The sequence below is a fragment of the Perna viridis genome, chromosome 1 (assembly GCF_037379345.1).
Source record: "Perna viridis isolate PV_CMFRI_1.1 ecotype Kerala chromosome 1, ASM3737934v1, whole genome shotgun sequence".
NCBI lineage: Eukaryota > Metazoa > Mollusca > Bivalvia > Mytilida > Mytilidae > Perna > Perna viridis.
Window position 1 is genome coordinate 35,736,417 of NC_142445.1, and position 16,445 is coordinate 35,752,861.

General features: G+C 31.2%; 1 protein-coding gene across 6 annotated transcripts in view; it reads left to right on the forward strand.

The window, feature by feature from the left end:
• LOC148628543 (trafficking protein particle complex subunit 13-like) overlaps window positions 1–16,445 on the forward strand; it is an 83,243-nt gene that overhangs the window by 54,587 nt on the left and 12,211 nt on the right. For 3 of the 6 annotated variants that reach the window (XM_088589625.1, XM_088589632.1, XM_088589608.1), the window contains 5 exons: window positions 4,953–5,037; window positions 9,921–10,051; window positions 10,628–10,700; window positions 11,261–11,305; window positions 15,737–15,787. In XM_088589625.1, coding sequence (XP_088445751.1) covers window positions 4,953–5,037; window positions 9,921–10,051; window positions 10,628–10,700; window positions 11,261–11,305; window positions 15,737–15,787 — 385 coding nt within the window. The remainder of the gene's footprint in view (window positions 1–4,952; window positions 5,038–9,920; window positions 10,052–10,627; window positions 10,701–11,260; window positions 11,306–15,736; window positions 15,788–16,445) is intronic. The other 3 variants (XM_088589641.1, XM_088589651.1, XM_088589618.1) reach the window with 1 other exon arrangement.

Consider the following 16,445-nt stretch of genomic DNA (forward strand, 5'->3'; position numbering starts at 1 on the left):
CCACTCTCAAAAGTTAATTTGGACTCCTGGAAGACAGTTACTTGCTCTATATAGATCACACGACTCTTTAAGTGTAAGATGCTCATGGTTACATCACAAATGACACATACGTTTTTAATCTGTCAAAAACAAGATAATAAACTCTCATGTTCGATTGATGTATAATAAACCATAGAATAATAGAAAAAGATTGATCTGTCTAGGAGGAAGATGGCACTTCAGTTCTACTGATCCTTTTAATTCAGTGCTAATGAACCAGTAAAAATCACAGACAGTCAAACCTAGGGTGGATTATTATACTAGGATTTTGCAATATTATTCTTTAATGTATAGCACTGCCTTAAAATTAGGCAGGAGGTGATTCATCATATCTCAAGACACTGGTAACCAAAGAAACTGCTCAAATACATTTGTTACATCCCAAGAACAACTCTTCCTGTGTTCATTTCTTTGGATATGCTATACATTGTGAAATATAGTTTTATTTGTTATAGTGTATAAATTCTAGCCAGAAACTTTCCCTGTACCTATTATGTGTATAACGACCAATTTTTAAGTGTTAAGTAGCACTCCAAATAAGAATCTTACAAAATGTGATTCTTGGTTGGAAAGCGTACATTTTTTAAATGTTGATATTTTGTTTAAAATGGTGTCGTAAACAGAAATTAACATGTGGCTGAAATACAATAGAAACTGTTGGATTTTCAATGTGGATGATCTTTTATGAGCAGACAGATTGGAATAAATAATTATACATTTCATCATATAGACCTATAAAGCAACTTAATAAGAAAAATGAAAATGTGATGTTGCTTTAGGGTGCACCTTATATTACAGACTTTGCATGAATCTTACAAAAACTACTACTTAATATCTCCACTGACTAACTGTCATTTGCATTCTTATTGTTGAATACGGTTTCTATAAGGTTTACCGTAGGATTTTCTATCAAAATAAACTAGGGAAGCTTCTGCCTGGTTTTAAGGTAGAGCTGTACTATATACCTTGTCAGGTTTTTTTTCTGTCGTAACTTTGTACTTTATGGCTTCCTTACTGCTATGTTCTGTTCTTTCCTGATTGTCAGGTTATTTTTACTTCTCAAATTAAAAATGTTGTCTTCTCTTATTGTTCACAGTATGATACTAAAAGATAGAAAAAGTTACTTGGTTGGTTGTTGCATAGAATGACATTGCAAACTAAGTGCTTTGATTGTTTTTTTTTTTAAATGCTTAGTATTATATCATACATTAATTCTCTAATTAGCTACTTTGACTGACTGAGGGGGTTTTAAATGTCCTTGTCTACCCTGTCAGGTCTCACATGGACAGCTACTTTGATTGGTTGATTCTTAATGTGGTATCTATTCAATGATTTGATTGGTTGATGCAAAGTGTAATATATCACATATCAGGGGCTTTGATTGGTTATTTTTATTAGTTTTTTCAAAGTGTGATATCACATTTTCAGTGTTTTATAATGCCTTTCTGATATGCTAATGCTTAAAGTAATATCATAAATAAGGTGTTTTGATTTGCTTTTGAATGTTTCAATATTGCTTAGTGACAGTCGAAATTGATATTGGAGTAGTACTACCACATAAAGATATAATTAGGTCTTACTCAAGCCATGGAAAAATCACTTGATTATATATTATTTATTGAAATTTGCAGTATAATAAATTTTAAAATTCATAAAACACCAAGGCTTCCTTTTTTGTATTGTACATGGTAGAACCTCTCCCTGATGGATTTGGCTTTCTATTTTGATACTTTAGGTTTTAATACTTCTTGCATACAATTAATGTTTGGATTTAGATCTTACTTTGTATTTGATTCTCATGCTGCTGATGAGAGGGTACTCCTTGAATCATGTGTACAGCATATAGTAATTTGCAATACAAATATAATTGCTACTTTTGTTTTTGATAAAGTTGCTTAGATTTATATACTGGGTAAGATGGTTTGAACTTAATTTTCAATATGAAATTTGAAATGAGGAATTCAAGTTGTTATAAAGTAATTTGCCCTACATCATACCGAAATTCTCAATATTTATATAATTGGTATTTTGTATTCTTCTCTGTCAGTTATAAGCTTGTCAATGGTTACTTTAAGTGAAAAAAAATTGTATTTTGCAAAAGAGTTCTGATGTAATATTTCAATAGGTTTTATCAATTTAAATTGTTCATTTATGAACCACCAGACGCTCTCATTACTATTTGAGAGGATGATTATAGTACAAAATTCTGTCAATATTATAGGGTAATAGGCTATTAAAATAGCAGTAGCATCTTGTAACTGAAAAGTACAAATGGATTACCAAGCTTGATTGTGATTACATAACTCCTTTTGAGGACATACTTAAATAAATCTTGTACCAATACTGTAAGCACTATAAATAAATAGGTACTCAGATATGTATATATTTTTGACGTCATATGATAAGTTACAACAACACTGCTTATACTTGTGTACTATAGCATATCAGAATTAACAAGATTCTGTAGAATGCTGTTAGCCACCACCGGAATTCAGCATTTAATTGCTTGTTGTCGATGAAAGTAGTATCATCATTTCATGAATTTGCATCTTGTGTAGTTATAATTTTTGGCATTGACTTTTGTTGGCATGTAGTTGGGGAGTAAGATTAAAACATGTTTTTCCATGGTAAAAGTTATTCTCTCAGTCTTTTGCTAATGATCTTGAAGGTTTAGGTAACATACATTTGAGAATGGTCCTTTTGATGTTGGGTCTTGTGCTATTTTTGCTGGTTACACACATCTTCAGATAGCATGTGTGACTTACAAGCTCTGATGTTGGTCAAACAACAGATCTTATATGCACTTATTTATACATTGTTATAAGTTAATTATTGCAATGTTTTTTACCGGAAAAATTGCAGTATGAGTGATGGTTATTTCCAAAATTAAAAATAGCATTATTAATTTTTTTAGCATTACTGAAGAGAGATTCCTTCTCAATGTTGCAAAAATTTAACTCGCTCTTTTGCCAATGAGGACAGAATTGCAGAATTAATTGATTCACAGAACTTCAGAATTTACAGTATTAGTGAGAAATAACTTATGAAGTAAACATTCAGCTGAAGTCAGACCAATGGTACAAATTTAAATACATGCTTGAAAACTCTATATTCACTGTAGAACTCTTTTGATGGAAGGACATAACTGATTAGCTGCTTGCTTTTCAGTATTCTATTTCCAACTTTGATAAATAACGTACTTCCATTTTCTTATTATCAAATTAGGCAACCCATTTGATTATCTGTAGCTTATACCAATTTTCCAGAGTAGATTTACTTTTTTTACCAATGTCAATTTATACTGTTGTATTCATTTAATTATTGTCTACCATCTAATCCCAATGTGGTTAAAACTCATAAAACAACTGTAGAAAAAGGAATATTAAGCTGGGAATTGGTCTCTGACACTCCATAGTTGATGTTGATTTGCTTGGGAGGATGTTTGCTATATTTTGTGGGTGAAAATGACCCTAACAGCTGGAGAAATATGAAGCTTATACTAATATTTTCATTCTTGTTTATATTAGATAGCCCTGTTGTTTGTTTTATGCACCAACAATCCTTGAGAAAGCAACACAGATGAATTCTGTAGATGCCATACTGTTCTTTTTCTCCTCATTCGTTAGTTTTATTGTTTCCTGTCATTATTCAGTTGCTGAGGTGTTTTAGTTTATATTGAGCTTCTTAGATAAAATTTCAAAATCTAAATCTTATTGTCATTCATTGATCTCTATTTTTGTATTTAAAGGTAATTTTTAAGTACAGAAATCTCATTTGTGGTTTGATTATAAATGTGAAATTTCCTCAATTGACTTTTGATTAGATCTTAAAATGGTCATGACCTCTATCTGCTGTCAGAGTTATGTCCCTTATTATGTAGAAAAAAATGAATTAAGGATTTCCCATTCATTTATTTCAGTTGGCTTTCACAAATCTTTTCTTATTTTATTTGTGGATGATTGTTAGCAATAACAAAAATGAAGGATTTTTTTCTACAAGACAGACCTTCTAAAGAAAAAAAAATATCGGTCATGGTTTGGATTATTGCTATTTGGTGAAGCTCTAAGTAGGCTCTGACACGTTACTTTTATCACAGTTACTGCTCCTAGAAATGTTAATAATAATTTTATAATAAATTGGAAAGAGTGAACAACCAAAATATGATCACGAGTGCTGAAGAATGCCTAGATTTAACAATTGTGTGGAACTTGTTCTGCCCATGAATTAAATCTTCAACTGATCTTGGCACGAATGATCATATTTTGGTAATTCATGATAACCAATTAATTATCCTATTTATTATAGATTTTCTTCACAATTTATTGCTATTTTTAACATTGATTTTAAATTCTGTAATTTGGGGAATCAATATCAAAGTTGGGGCGTTTTGAAAAAAATCAGATTTGTTATTTTGTCATTTTTTCCTCATAAATTGTATTACTCTCTGTATGTGATTTTCTTTATGTTTAGTTTTATAGCCACACTAAATGCAGAGAAACCTGTCAAAACTGAACCCTGAATACTGTTAACCATGAAATTTTCACTGCAGTTTTATTTACTTTATTTTCAGGCCAAGACCAATAACACAAAAACTAAACTGTCAGAAATATTTTCTTCAGAAAACATTATAATACAATCTGAAAATGTCATGGTTTACAGTAAGCTGGAAATCTGTCTAAATTAGTTTCCTTTATAAGTCCCTTCATGTCAATTCCAATGCAGTTTGAACCTGTAAAAATCAAACTTCTTCCTAAACCAAACAAGTCCTGCAGTCCTATAGGGGTTTGCTTTAGACAGGTTTCATTGTACATGTATTAGAAACTGTTTGATATGTCAGCTTGCTCATTGAGGTTCTGTAAAATGTTTTATTTCATTTTTTATGTTTATTTTTTTTTTTTTTTTTGTATTTTCAGGAATATTTTCCTTGGAGAGACTTTTTCCAGTTACATAAGTGTACACAATGACAGTATGCATATCTGTAAAGAAATAGTATTGAAAGTAAGTTGTGCCATAGACTTCTTTCTGTAAAGGACGAATGAAATGGCATGGCATGAAATTTATTCAATTGCAAATCTCTGTTAAAGCTAGAGTTGGTAGTATAGCTGTTGAAAAACAACCTTTGCTTTGACATTGTAATTTTGCTACTTTTGCCCACAGAATTATGACATAGGACTAGATTTGCTATATCTTCATTTTTTTTTTCAATGAAATGTACTAGAATCACTGATTGTTCATTCTGTTAAAAAAGTACATTTTTTCTTACATTTCGATTGCAGGTTTGTAGTGATCAAAATGCAATCATTTCTAGTACAGGAAATAACATGGGATGTGAATGTAAAATCAAAATGTTGTTACATTTTGTTTATGAACAGTATCTTTCTTTCTTTGTTTTTTTTTCATCTTTTCATTTATTTACATTGCACTGTGATAACCTGTAGGCAGAAAGAATGGCAGGTTCCCAAGGATGGTTAACTTGGCATTACATGTATTACATAGATTTCATGCTTCACCAGTATCAATCATATCACAAACTGTACTTAAGGGTTCTGTTCTATGTTAACATTTGAAGGCATTTTGTTTGCACTCATTTATTTAGTGCTTTTTCTCCAGTTTGATAGTGTTTAACTGGATTTTCTGAAGGGAAAAAAGCTAAGGGATATATAGCAGGCTGGTGGCTGGCTGGCTGGCTGGCTGCCAATCATTGTCTTCGCAATATTTAGAAAGTTTTTGGTAGATTCTGTTTAAATTTGTATGACAAAATTTAGGCCAAATAAGTTTACCGTCAATTTATCAGCTACCTTCTTCCAGTGATTAAATCTATCCACAGCAGCTTCTAATCAGTCAACTTCCTATTCAAAATCATTTCGCCATTAGCTTATCAGCCAACTTCTAATTCCAAATCAGTCCACATCAGCTTCAAGTCAGTCAACTTCATACTCAAGTTACCTACTGTTAGTAATACTGCCAACTCCAATTAACTACTTACTTTTAAGTTAAGTTAGCTAAGTTAAAGTACCAACTTCTAATCAGAATTTTAGCTAAGAATCAAGTTGAAATCAGCAGAATGACTGATTCCAAATTGGCTTTTTTTCAACCCATGATGATCACTGATAAGTCATAAATGTGTTTATTTTTCTCACAATAACCACAACTTTATGGAATTGTTCATATTCTGGTGGTAGTCATGGAATGTTTCTGATTGTTACTTTTATCAATTGGTGCTGAAATACAATGATAGCTACATTTTTGCATCATCAGACAACTTTGTACTAGGGGGAGATGTTGGTTTGTGGTTCACTTCAAGGCATACTTCTTATCTATGGAATATGAATTTATCTATCAGAGCATTACACTTGTTATGAGGGAGAATGTTAAAAGCAAAATGTATTCACCATCCTGTTCTGTCATTATCATGCCATCGACTCCTACAACTTTTACATCACCTTACACTAATTCCTTCAATATGAGCAATTATTATGTTAAAGATTTTTATTGTTTTGAACTCCCATGAGGTGATGAAACTGATGCTGGAGCATCGCTTTTTAGGAATGTAGAATTGAGTTTGTGATTAGTCATTACATACTCTTTTTAGTAAGCTTATCTATACATGTAGTAATTTTAGGGTTTTTTTTTCAGTTTTTGAAATAATTTTGTAACTGTAGATGTCAAATTACATTTTTTTTTATTGTCCCACTTGTGACTTGTATAGATTTTTGGCTTATGCTTCTGTCCATTGACAATATAATGCATTTTGTTAATGGAATTTTGATATTTTATGGAGTTAGGTACATTAGTATACTTGGAAACCATAATAAGTCTGTGGTGAAAGTGCACTCATGTAAATTGTGAAAAAGAAAACTTCTTGTAAATTGTAATATGAATAATTACACCTCTAATCTGTAGTGAAACTAGACACAGTTGTTGAAGTAATCATAACTGTGAACTGTGGTTTACATTCCCCATGACTTGAGAAATGTTATTGAAAATAATCACATCATACACATAGCGAAAGTAATCACACTTCAGAATCGGTCAATATTCAACAATTCTTTTTAATGCTATTTCTCAGTATTTTACTAACACTTTGATCATTTTTAGGCAAGTTGACAGTCAGAATTTTTTTCTGTGACACTCTCTTCAAAATAAATGAGTTTAGCGACTCTTACAGGATAAAAGTTTTTGTACTTCAGAAGTATATACTTTTCCATAGATTTATTATAGATTTTCATCTTGAAAGCTTGAGTTCAGAAAATTATTTGCTGTTGTCAGAGAGACATAAATATAATAGATATGACAGACAATACTTTCAGGTTGCATAATCCTTTATTTTAAACCAAACTGAATAGTGTGCCTATTTCACATTATTCTGCATTAATCCAATAAAATTCCAGAAAACTTGTTGAAAAACATGTTTTATTACTAAAAGTTGACTGGATTTACTGAATATAATGTTTCTAAGTCAATGTTGACTGATTTTATGTGATCAATCATTGAGAGAAATTTTCCATCAGGATTGTTTGTGAAAATTATCATGATATCTACAATTTATTAGTTGTACCAGATATGAGATCATGATTGAAAGTGTTATGTTCTGATAACTAGTTTAATTAGGTGGTCTGTTTGTGGCATTTTCAAGTCTAGTCAATTTGTAAGATTTCCTTCATCATAAAAATTTGCTGTGGCAAATATGGTTAAATTCTGGTTGTGTTTTAACATATATGTCATAAGCTTATACCAATAATGGGAATGGCCCAGTCCAGTCACAGGGTTAGAAATTCATTAAAGAAATTATTGCTTAATGCAGAATGTAAGGAAATGCAATATTTGACCAAAAAAATTAATTCCAGTTGTCAAAACTCTAGATTTCCCATTTTCCTTCACCCTACGTAAGTGATACTTAGCCCTAAGAAAGTTACAGTTGCACATTTTTTCAGTTTTAAAGTGAATAAGGGTAACAACAAAATTATCAAACTCTAATCCTAACCATAATCAAGTCAAGTCCAAAATAAATCTGGCAAAATAGATATCACACCACCAGAGCAGTTACAGCCCAGTATACATTTTCTGAAAAAGACGTAAAAAGAAGTGAAACCATCACTTTTCATAGGTTTTACAGTCCACTAAGCCTCCCTCTACCATTGTGGCGTGAATATACTAGTGGTGATTAAATAGTATTTGCATGCTATCGCGTCTTAATAGGTAAATCAGCAGTCACATCGGAATAAAGAACAATTTACAAAAAAATAATTATTACTTATTATTTTAGAAGAAACTGAGTATTTTTCAACCAAGGACTGATATCAAAAAAAAGAATTTGGTGGGAGACCTTCTGAGAAGCATTTCCTCATACCCCTGATTCAGGAGTCAGTTGCACAGATATAAATGGCGTTCAAGAAAGGAAGCTAAATTTTATACCAAATTTTCTCATTAAAGGGGAAAAAAATAAAAAATTCAAGAAAACTGGTTGTACAGATGAACCCTGAATACTAATACTGTAGTCAGTTTTTAACTTTTCCTTCATCATAGAAAGTGATTGTGCCAAATATGATAAGATTATGATCTTGAAGGGAATACATTGTCATTTACTAGAAAGCAGAAGTTATTTATGATCAGTATTGGACATTTTCTGGTCAATTTTCATCAATTTACATTTTTACTTCTAGACAAGTAATGTCCTTTCTATAGACATGAGAGAAAGTAAGTAGAAGAAAGTTATCTCTAAAGAGATGGTAGAGGTCATATTAAATGTTGAAGGTTGCCTGATATTGGGGCGATTTCTCCTCATGGCTTTGGCAGTGTTAAATTGTTGTCTTTTTTGGTGAGTAACCTGTACTATAGAAGTGTAGATGTACTGTAGTATTTGTGGTTATTTTTTCAAGTCTTGCCAACACAGTTGAATTCCTGTCTGTTTGCCTGTACACCTGTTCTTTCTGTAGGTTAAGGTCCATTTGTAGCTATACCAGTCTGTTACGCCTGTGGTTAAGGTTTGTATTGCAGTTGTTCCCATGAGGTTTTTGATTTTGTTTAGTTCAGGCATATGGGGTTTACATGGTTTTAAAATAGTATACATAAAAAAACTATAACACGAATGGTTTGAACAGGTTTTTCTTATCTTCTGTGCAGAGTAATGACAGTATATTTTATACTTTTACCATCCTAAGTGCTAAACCTTACCTTGTAATGTACCAGTAAGTTTGTACTGTATTCCAGAAGTTATTTCACACATTGTAATTCATTATGCTTTATGTTTGGAATTCAGATAAATTCATCTTACAGTATTGGACTAAGTACAACTGTAACATGTAGTAAACATTTTAGAGAGGGTGTAATTAAGACCATTTTTTCTTATTTCTGAGGAAAAACACATAATAAAACTTGTCAAATTTTAGTTCTAAAACGAAAGTGAACTTCTCCAGCTGTATATCTCTGGACACAGAAAAATAACAGATAGCTGAAAAGTTGTAACTGAATTTCTTCTCCCATTCTAAACTAGTGATTAAATATGTGTTTGAGTTTTAAACTCCCAAAGGGGTGTGTGTGATTATATTTCTGTGAGAGGTTTCCCACCATTTTTACATTTTCCTAATTTGCTCTACATTTTGTTGGAGAAAATCCTATTTGTGATTTAAACCATTTCTCCACTTCTTACTGAAGGAGAATTTTAATTTCTAAAGGATGGGGGTGCTTGAAAAAACTTATTCAACCAAAAATTAGCAAGTTAAGGTTATTATAAATAACCAATTAAGAAAGACAAGAATAATTAATTCCTATACCTCTTATATGACTAGTCTTAGAATTACTATATAGAGTGGATTGCATTCAATTTTTAAGGAAGAAAATTACTCAAGGCAAAAAATGGTTTATTTTTTGTGTCATTGAAGGTAGACTTACAGACTAGTTCTCAGAGGCTGATGTTGTCTGGTGCTAACTCAGATCCTGTCAATGAACTTGGTCCGGACCAAAGTATTGATGATGTCATACACCATGAGGTTAAAGAGCTTGGAACTCATATGTAAGTCACATGCCATGAGGTTTCAGCTTGGAACACATATGTAAGTCAAATATCATGAGATTAATGAGCTTGGAACACATATGAGGCTGAAGGGCTTAGAACTCATAAGTCATACACCACAAGGTTCAAGAGCTTGAAACACATAAATCATACAGTATGAGGGTAATGAGCTTGGAGCACATATGTAAGCCATACACAATGAGATTAAAGAGCTTTGATCTCATGTAAGTCATACACCATGAGCTTAAAGAGCTTAAATCTCCTGTAAGTCATACACTATGATGTTAATGAGCTTGGAACACATATGTATGTCATATACCATGAGATGAAAGAGCTTTGATCTCATATATAAGTCATATACCATGAGGTTAAACAGCTTAAATCTCATAAGCAAGTCATACACCATGAGGTTAAAGAGCTTGGAAGTCATATGTAAGATTGAGTTTAATCTGATTTTAAAAATGCTTTATAGCAGTACTTGTGCTCTTGGAGGAACATATGTACTGTACTTGTACACCAATTGTCAATAAATGATTTTTTTTATTCACTCAAAACTTACTTTTTTTTGTTTTTCAGACTTGTATGTGCAGTTAGCTACACTACAAACACTGGTGACAAAATGGCATTTAGAAAATTCTTCAAATTTCAGGTATTTATTAAAAATTTAATAAGTATTGTTCTCAATCTAATTCATTTTAGATGTGAATCATTCACAATACTATAGGAGAACATTGATTATAGATTGACTATTTTTCTAATAAGGTTGCGTGTTGTGTTGTTATGTCCATTTTATAACAACAGGAAGTGAAAAGAGATGATCAATCATCCAATTCATATAGGCCCTTGTGTACAGTTATGGAATATTAAAGTAATTTTTTTGTGCTTGGTTTTATCAAAAGAAATGTTGTAAATATTGCTTTATACAAGTCTAATGATGTTTAAACATGTCATGAAAATTAATTGTATGAAAGAAGCAAATCTCTCGGTCTTGATATGGAAGTTTTGATATGTGGGCTAATATGAAAAATGCTTAATAGCATATGTGATTATTATTTTCAATATTGACTCTTGCATCAAGTTTAGAAATCCACATCAGGTTGCATTATTCTCAATACAAAAAAAATGCAATAACATCTGAATAGATAGTAAGTTCTCTATTTATTGATTTTCAGTATATTATATATTACATATAAAATCTATATTTTGTAGGTCTTGAAACCTTTAGATGTAAAAACCAAATTTTACAATGCAGAGGTAATTTCTTACTTAGAGCCAATATCTTGTGTGAAGCTATGATAGAGGAAACATGATTAGTAGTTGTAATACTTAAAAATAATTTTCATAAAAAGTCAGAGGTAGGATTGTTATTGGTGAATGGATGACTTTCTCATTCACTTCTGTCTCTGAATAGTTCTTTATATTTTGGTCAACTGGGATCATCATGAGTAAAATCAGTGACATTGCAATGGGAGCCAAGGGTACAGAAACTTGAATCAATTACTACAAAGAACATTTTAAACAATACATATATAATAGAAGCATTTCAGATATTTTTATATTTATATTCTAGCTAATTAATACTGTTCTTTTAACATTCAAATCTGATATTCTTTCTTTGACAAGTATAAAAATGTAAACCAGTTTCCACTAGATTCAATATAAATGGCAAATGTGAAAGTCGTTTATTTGAGTTGATTCATGGTTTTTATATAGTTTTATATAGAAAACACTAAGGAAATATTCTCCTATTTTTGAAGTACAGTGAAATCTGTCGAAACCTATCACTTTCAGACTGGATGTTTTGTTCCATTTAGACAGTTGCTCTGTTTACAGAGGTTCAAAATACATAATAACATTGACATTGACAGAAAGAGATTTCAGAAGATGTCTTGATTAGAAAGGACAGTTTTGAGGTGCTTGATTTATTCATGGTTTGGTTTAGACAGGGTTTACTGTATCATTTAAACAATTGTGTGGTTCATTCAATCTTATTCACAAGCCCCAGACATGATGTAGCCTTTGGCCTGAGACAATGATTTACACCTAGGACACAGAACCAATCAAAATCTTAATTAACTGTAAATTCTGTATCCACATTATTGAGAAGAGATGTGGCTTGTCTTAAGTTCCAGACATGGGATATTGATAATTATTGTATTGTGGTCAGTTACAACACCAAAATGGTGTGAAGCTATATCAATACCTGTCACTTTGTTTTCCTATTACACGAAGTTTGTAGTTGGTTTATACACAATAATCATCGTTGCTGGTTGCCTGGTTAATAAAGGAAGTTTGTGCTCACGGAAGGATGTAAATCTTGTTGAAGTAGTATTCTCAGTTGAATTTTAAGTGCAGCATCACTCTATTTTCTGACAGTTTAACCATGCACTTTTAAAATTTTTTACAAAGTGCCATAAAATAACAGAAAATATTTCAACTTTCTGCCTGTTAGAACCAATTTATGTAAAAACACTAAAACTTGCACTGAGAAAACAGATAAACTGATGCTAAGAAGTTTACTATAGTACAGAACATGCATGCTTATAGAAGTGTTGTTTAATATATAGAGATAGGATTCATAGATATAGAGAAATAATAATGAGGGTGACCTAGTTTTTAGAATTGTAGGTAATTAGAATTTATGATACACCACCTAATATGTATCAATCATGTAATTTTTGCACTGTTGGTAGATAATTGGTTGCACTTCATTAAAGAACGATGCACAGAAAATATGTTTTTGAAATCAACATCATTAGTTTGAAATATGGATAGAGAAAATGTAAAGAATCAATGTCATAGGATAGATTAGGTGGTTCCCGATTTAAGTTTTTTTTTGTGGATAAAAACAAATGAATGGGAATGCAATTTTGAATGTTTGCATGTTATATGAAATGATTTTCTTGTTTTTGTTTACTAATGAAGGTGTTTGTTTCATTGTTTTGTGTTTTGTTTGCGGATGCAGGATTATGTCGTAAGTTTGATTATGCCTGATATAATGTTGTCAAAGTATGCTTGGACCAAATGTCAAAATTTTTATTTCTTTAGGAAAGATTTCAATTACTTTGCACTTTAGCCAGAATGATATTCATCAACAAATTTTATTTATTTTTTTACATGATAAATGGAATGAATTTTCAGATGAATAATGCATTCTAAAACATAATTTACTGTCCTATTATTAATTTTCATTCAATACTGAAAAGTATTCATGGTCTGAGATTAGAATTTTTCGAGATGATAACTTAGTTTAGAATTAGTTGTATGAGGGTAAAAAACACTTTGTGCCCTTTAATTCCACTGAGCAGTATATTTTTCACATAATGACAGAAATCAAATCATGGCTGAAGGAATCTGATTGAAACTTTTTCATTGATCATATTTACTATGAAATAGGTTATATCAATTGATTTGCCTAGATTTGAGATTGATTTATGTTTTCATTGCATGAGAGGACTGTGGAATGCTTGTATACCCCTTAACAATATTTACCGTTTCTTGGATCTCTTGGAAGAAAATATTGATCCATTACAAGATATCATTTTCTTCTGATTATTATGGAAATGAAATATATGGGTAATATATCAAAAGGGCATTATCCTATTTATTCCTCAATTAAATTATAAATTTCATGTTTTGATAAGCAGTCAGAATTCAAAGGTCAAGGATATACACAGTGACCTTGTAATTCCAATTCAGCTAGAACTGTAATTTTTGTTTGTTTTTAACACTGAAATAACCCTTTAACTTATATTAGTGTATTATATAAGCTATATTAAACCATATCTCTTATATCTTCTTGATTTGGCTGCTAGTTTTTCTAGTCTTGTCTTCTCGTTGAAGTCAATGCTTTTATTACGTCACCAATAAAACACAAATTATGTCAAATATCAGGGCTACAATGTTATATTATCAATACTTTGCATGTTCCTTGCTTTCCATTTACACTTGCAACTAAAGTGACAATATAGTAATATTCATGCACATTACTGCTTTCAGTAAAAAGTAAAAGAAACTGTCTTTTCTGTAACATCATAAATATCCCCTGCAATCAAAGTTTGGGGAGGTATAAAGGAATTAACTTGTCTGTCTGTACTTAAGTCTGCTTACATTTCTTTGTGTCACTGCCTTACACTTCAGTGTAAAATGTAGTTGACCATCAGTCCACATTTTTTGTATACAACTTGCTAGATCTAGGTCTGTTTGAGTTCAAACTAACCCTCAATATTTAAGACCCTTATAGAAATGTCAGTGCCTCTGTAATTTCTCAACTAATAATATATTTCACAAATCAATATTCTTTCCATCTCATATCAAAATTATTTGATATTTTAGGTCCATACACCACTCAGATTTGTATAATTCCTTTTAGCACATCATTAAGGTACTTTCTATTGTACATTAGGGTTATTTTTAACATTTTGAAAAGTTTTGGGAATCGTGTAAATGAAATAGTGAATAAAAGATTGAAGGTGGATAAACTCACTTTTCAAGATATTTATCACTCCAGTTCAGCCGAAGTTCATACTTTGTGAATCTACCCCTTTTGAGATTTTTTTGTAATTGAAACAGTGAATGACAATACAATATGTATTCAGGTAAGATGAGTTGATTTTACTAGCGAAAAGAACTTGTTTTCATAACCCTTGTTTTCCCTAGCTACAATATGTGTTGAAGAAAGATGAGAGTTGATATTACTAACAAATTAAGTTGTTTTCGTAGCCCTTGTTCGCCTTAGCTATAATTATAAGTCTTCCTATATCTAGTGACAGAGACTAGTTGGAATAACATGTATGCCCTCAGTTCTCTGACTGATGTTTTTGTCTTACCAAATATACTACTACACACCTTGTTGTAATTATGTGTTTTATTGTTGTTGTAATCGTCCTAATCTTATATTAATTAGTAGATTATTGACCTCCTCACTGGTGATGGGAGCTAATTGCATGCCTCTTTACATGTATATCTTGTACTTATATTGATGCTATGTGTTTTGTCAGTTGATGTGAATTGTTCTTTCTCTAACAATGATTAAGATGATATAATAGGCAATGCACAGATAAATTACGAAATGTCTTTTTTTGTGTCAAGTCAAAAATGTCACTGTCTTTTTAGTAGACCAGGCTGAAAATAGAACTTGAATTACTTGTGCATAATAGATTTCTCTTGCAAGGTGATACTGTATGTCCAGGGCCCCATTTCATAAAGAATCTCAAAATGAGATTTTCCTCAAATCCTTCTTCAATTCAAATTTTGACCAATCAAATCACAATTTTAGGAAAAAATCAGAAATTTGTGGAAAATCTTAATTTGAGGTTTTTCTATGAAGTCCAGGCCAGTATTGTTAATTCTGAATACTACAGGACATTGTACTGGTTCACATATTTTCATATATATCGTTTGTTATTGCAACATACTCAGATATATGTGTTGCATATTTCTTGTTTGCTAATTTTCCTGACGGTACATTTAAAATCAATGTACTTGACTTTATATGAAATTTTAGGTCAATCTAGAATTTTAGTATGAAAATTATATGTGTACCCAGCTTAGACGTTCTCCAATCCCTTTCCATGTGTTCATGACTCTTGCCCTAAGCTTGCTATTAGTAAATGCTTTAAATGTGCCTTTTTTGGTGTAAGGCATTTTTCATTCATCCTTTTATAGATTTTGTCCATATTTTAGAGTGCCAAAGAGGATACTTCTTTGACTTATCGGAATACATTGGACACAAAAGTATGATTTTCTCTATTATATTTTCTTGTCCCTTGTCAAATCAATACACATACAATTCACCTATTTTCCAAAGTAGCACTCAGCTTGACCTTTTATAATGACTTAACACATGAATAGATATTGTAGACAATGTCAAAGATACATAGGAATCACCCTGTCCCCATCTTTCCATCTGCCTAACTCCTCCTGATTGTGATGAAACTTTACACCATTGAAACTATATTTTAAGAAGTTGAAAGAAGTAACTTTAATGATATTCCTTTAAGAAATAGACAAAATTTGGTTCTAAAGCTTTAAATTACTCATGATAGTTAAAAGGAGAACAAAAGGTTGGAAGTCTGAAACCTTATATAGATGTTTTCACTGATAGGACATTAACCTAATAGTTTGTTTAACTATCCAAACAAAGCCCAGACTTCCATTCATTCTAAAGCAAAGGCCTGTCAGAGCCAGACAGAATTGTGTTAAATCTGTCAACATGATTTTTCAGTGCCAAGCTTTGTTGTCTGACATCCCCTAAAGATGATGTGAATAATATTTTACAAAATTAACTTCTCCGTAAACGATATGATCTTGTAAGGATTATGTAATCTCTGAAGTCTAGTCCAATTATATGGATGCGTGAATATCACATGGTGGACAAACTCAAAACATGATT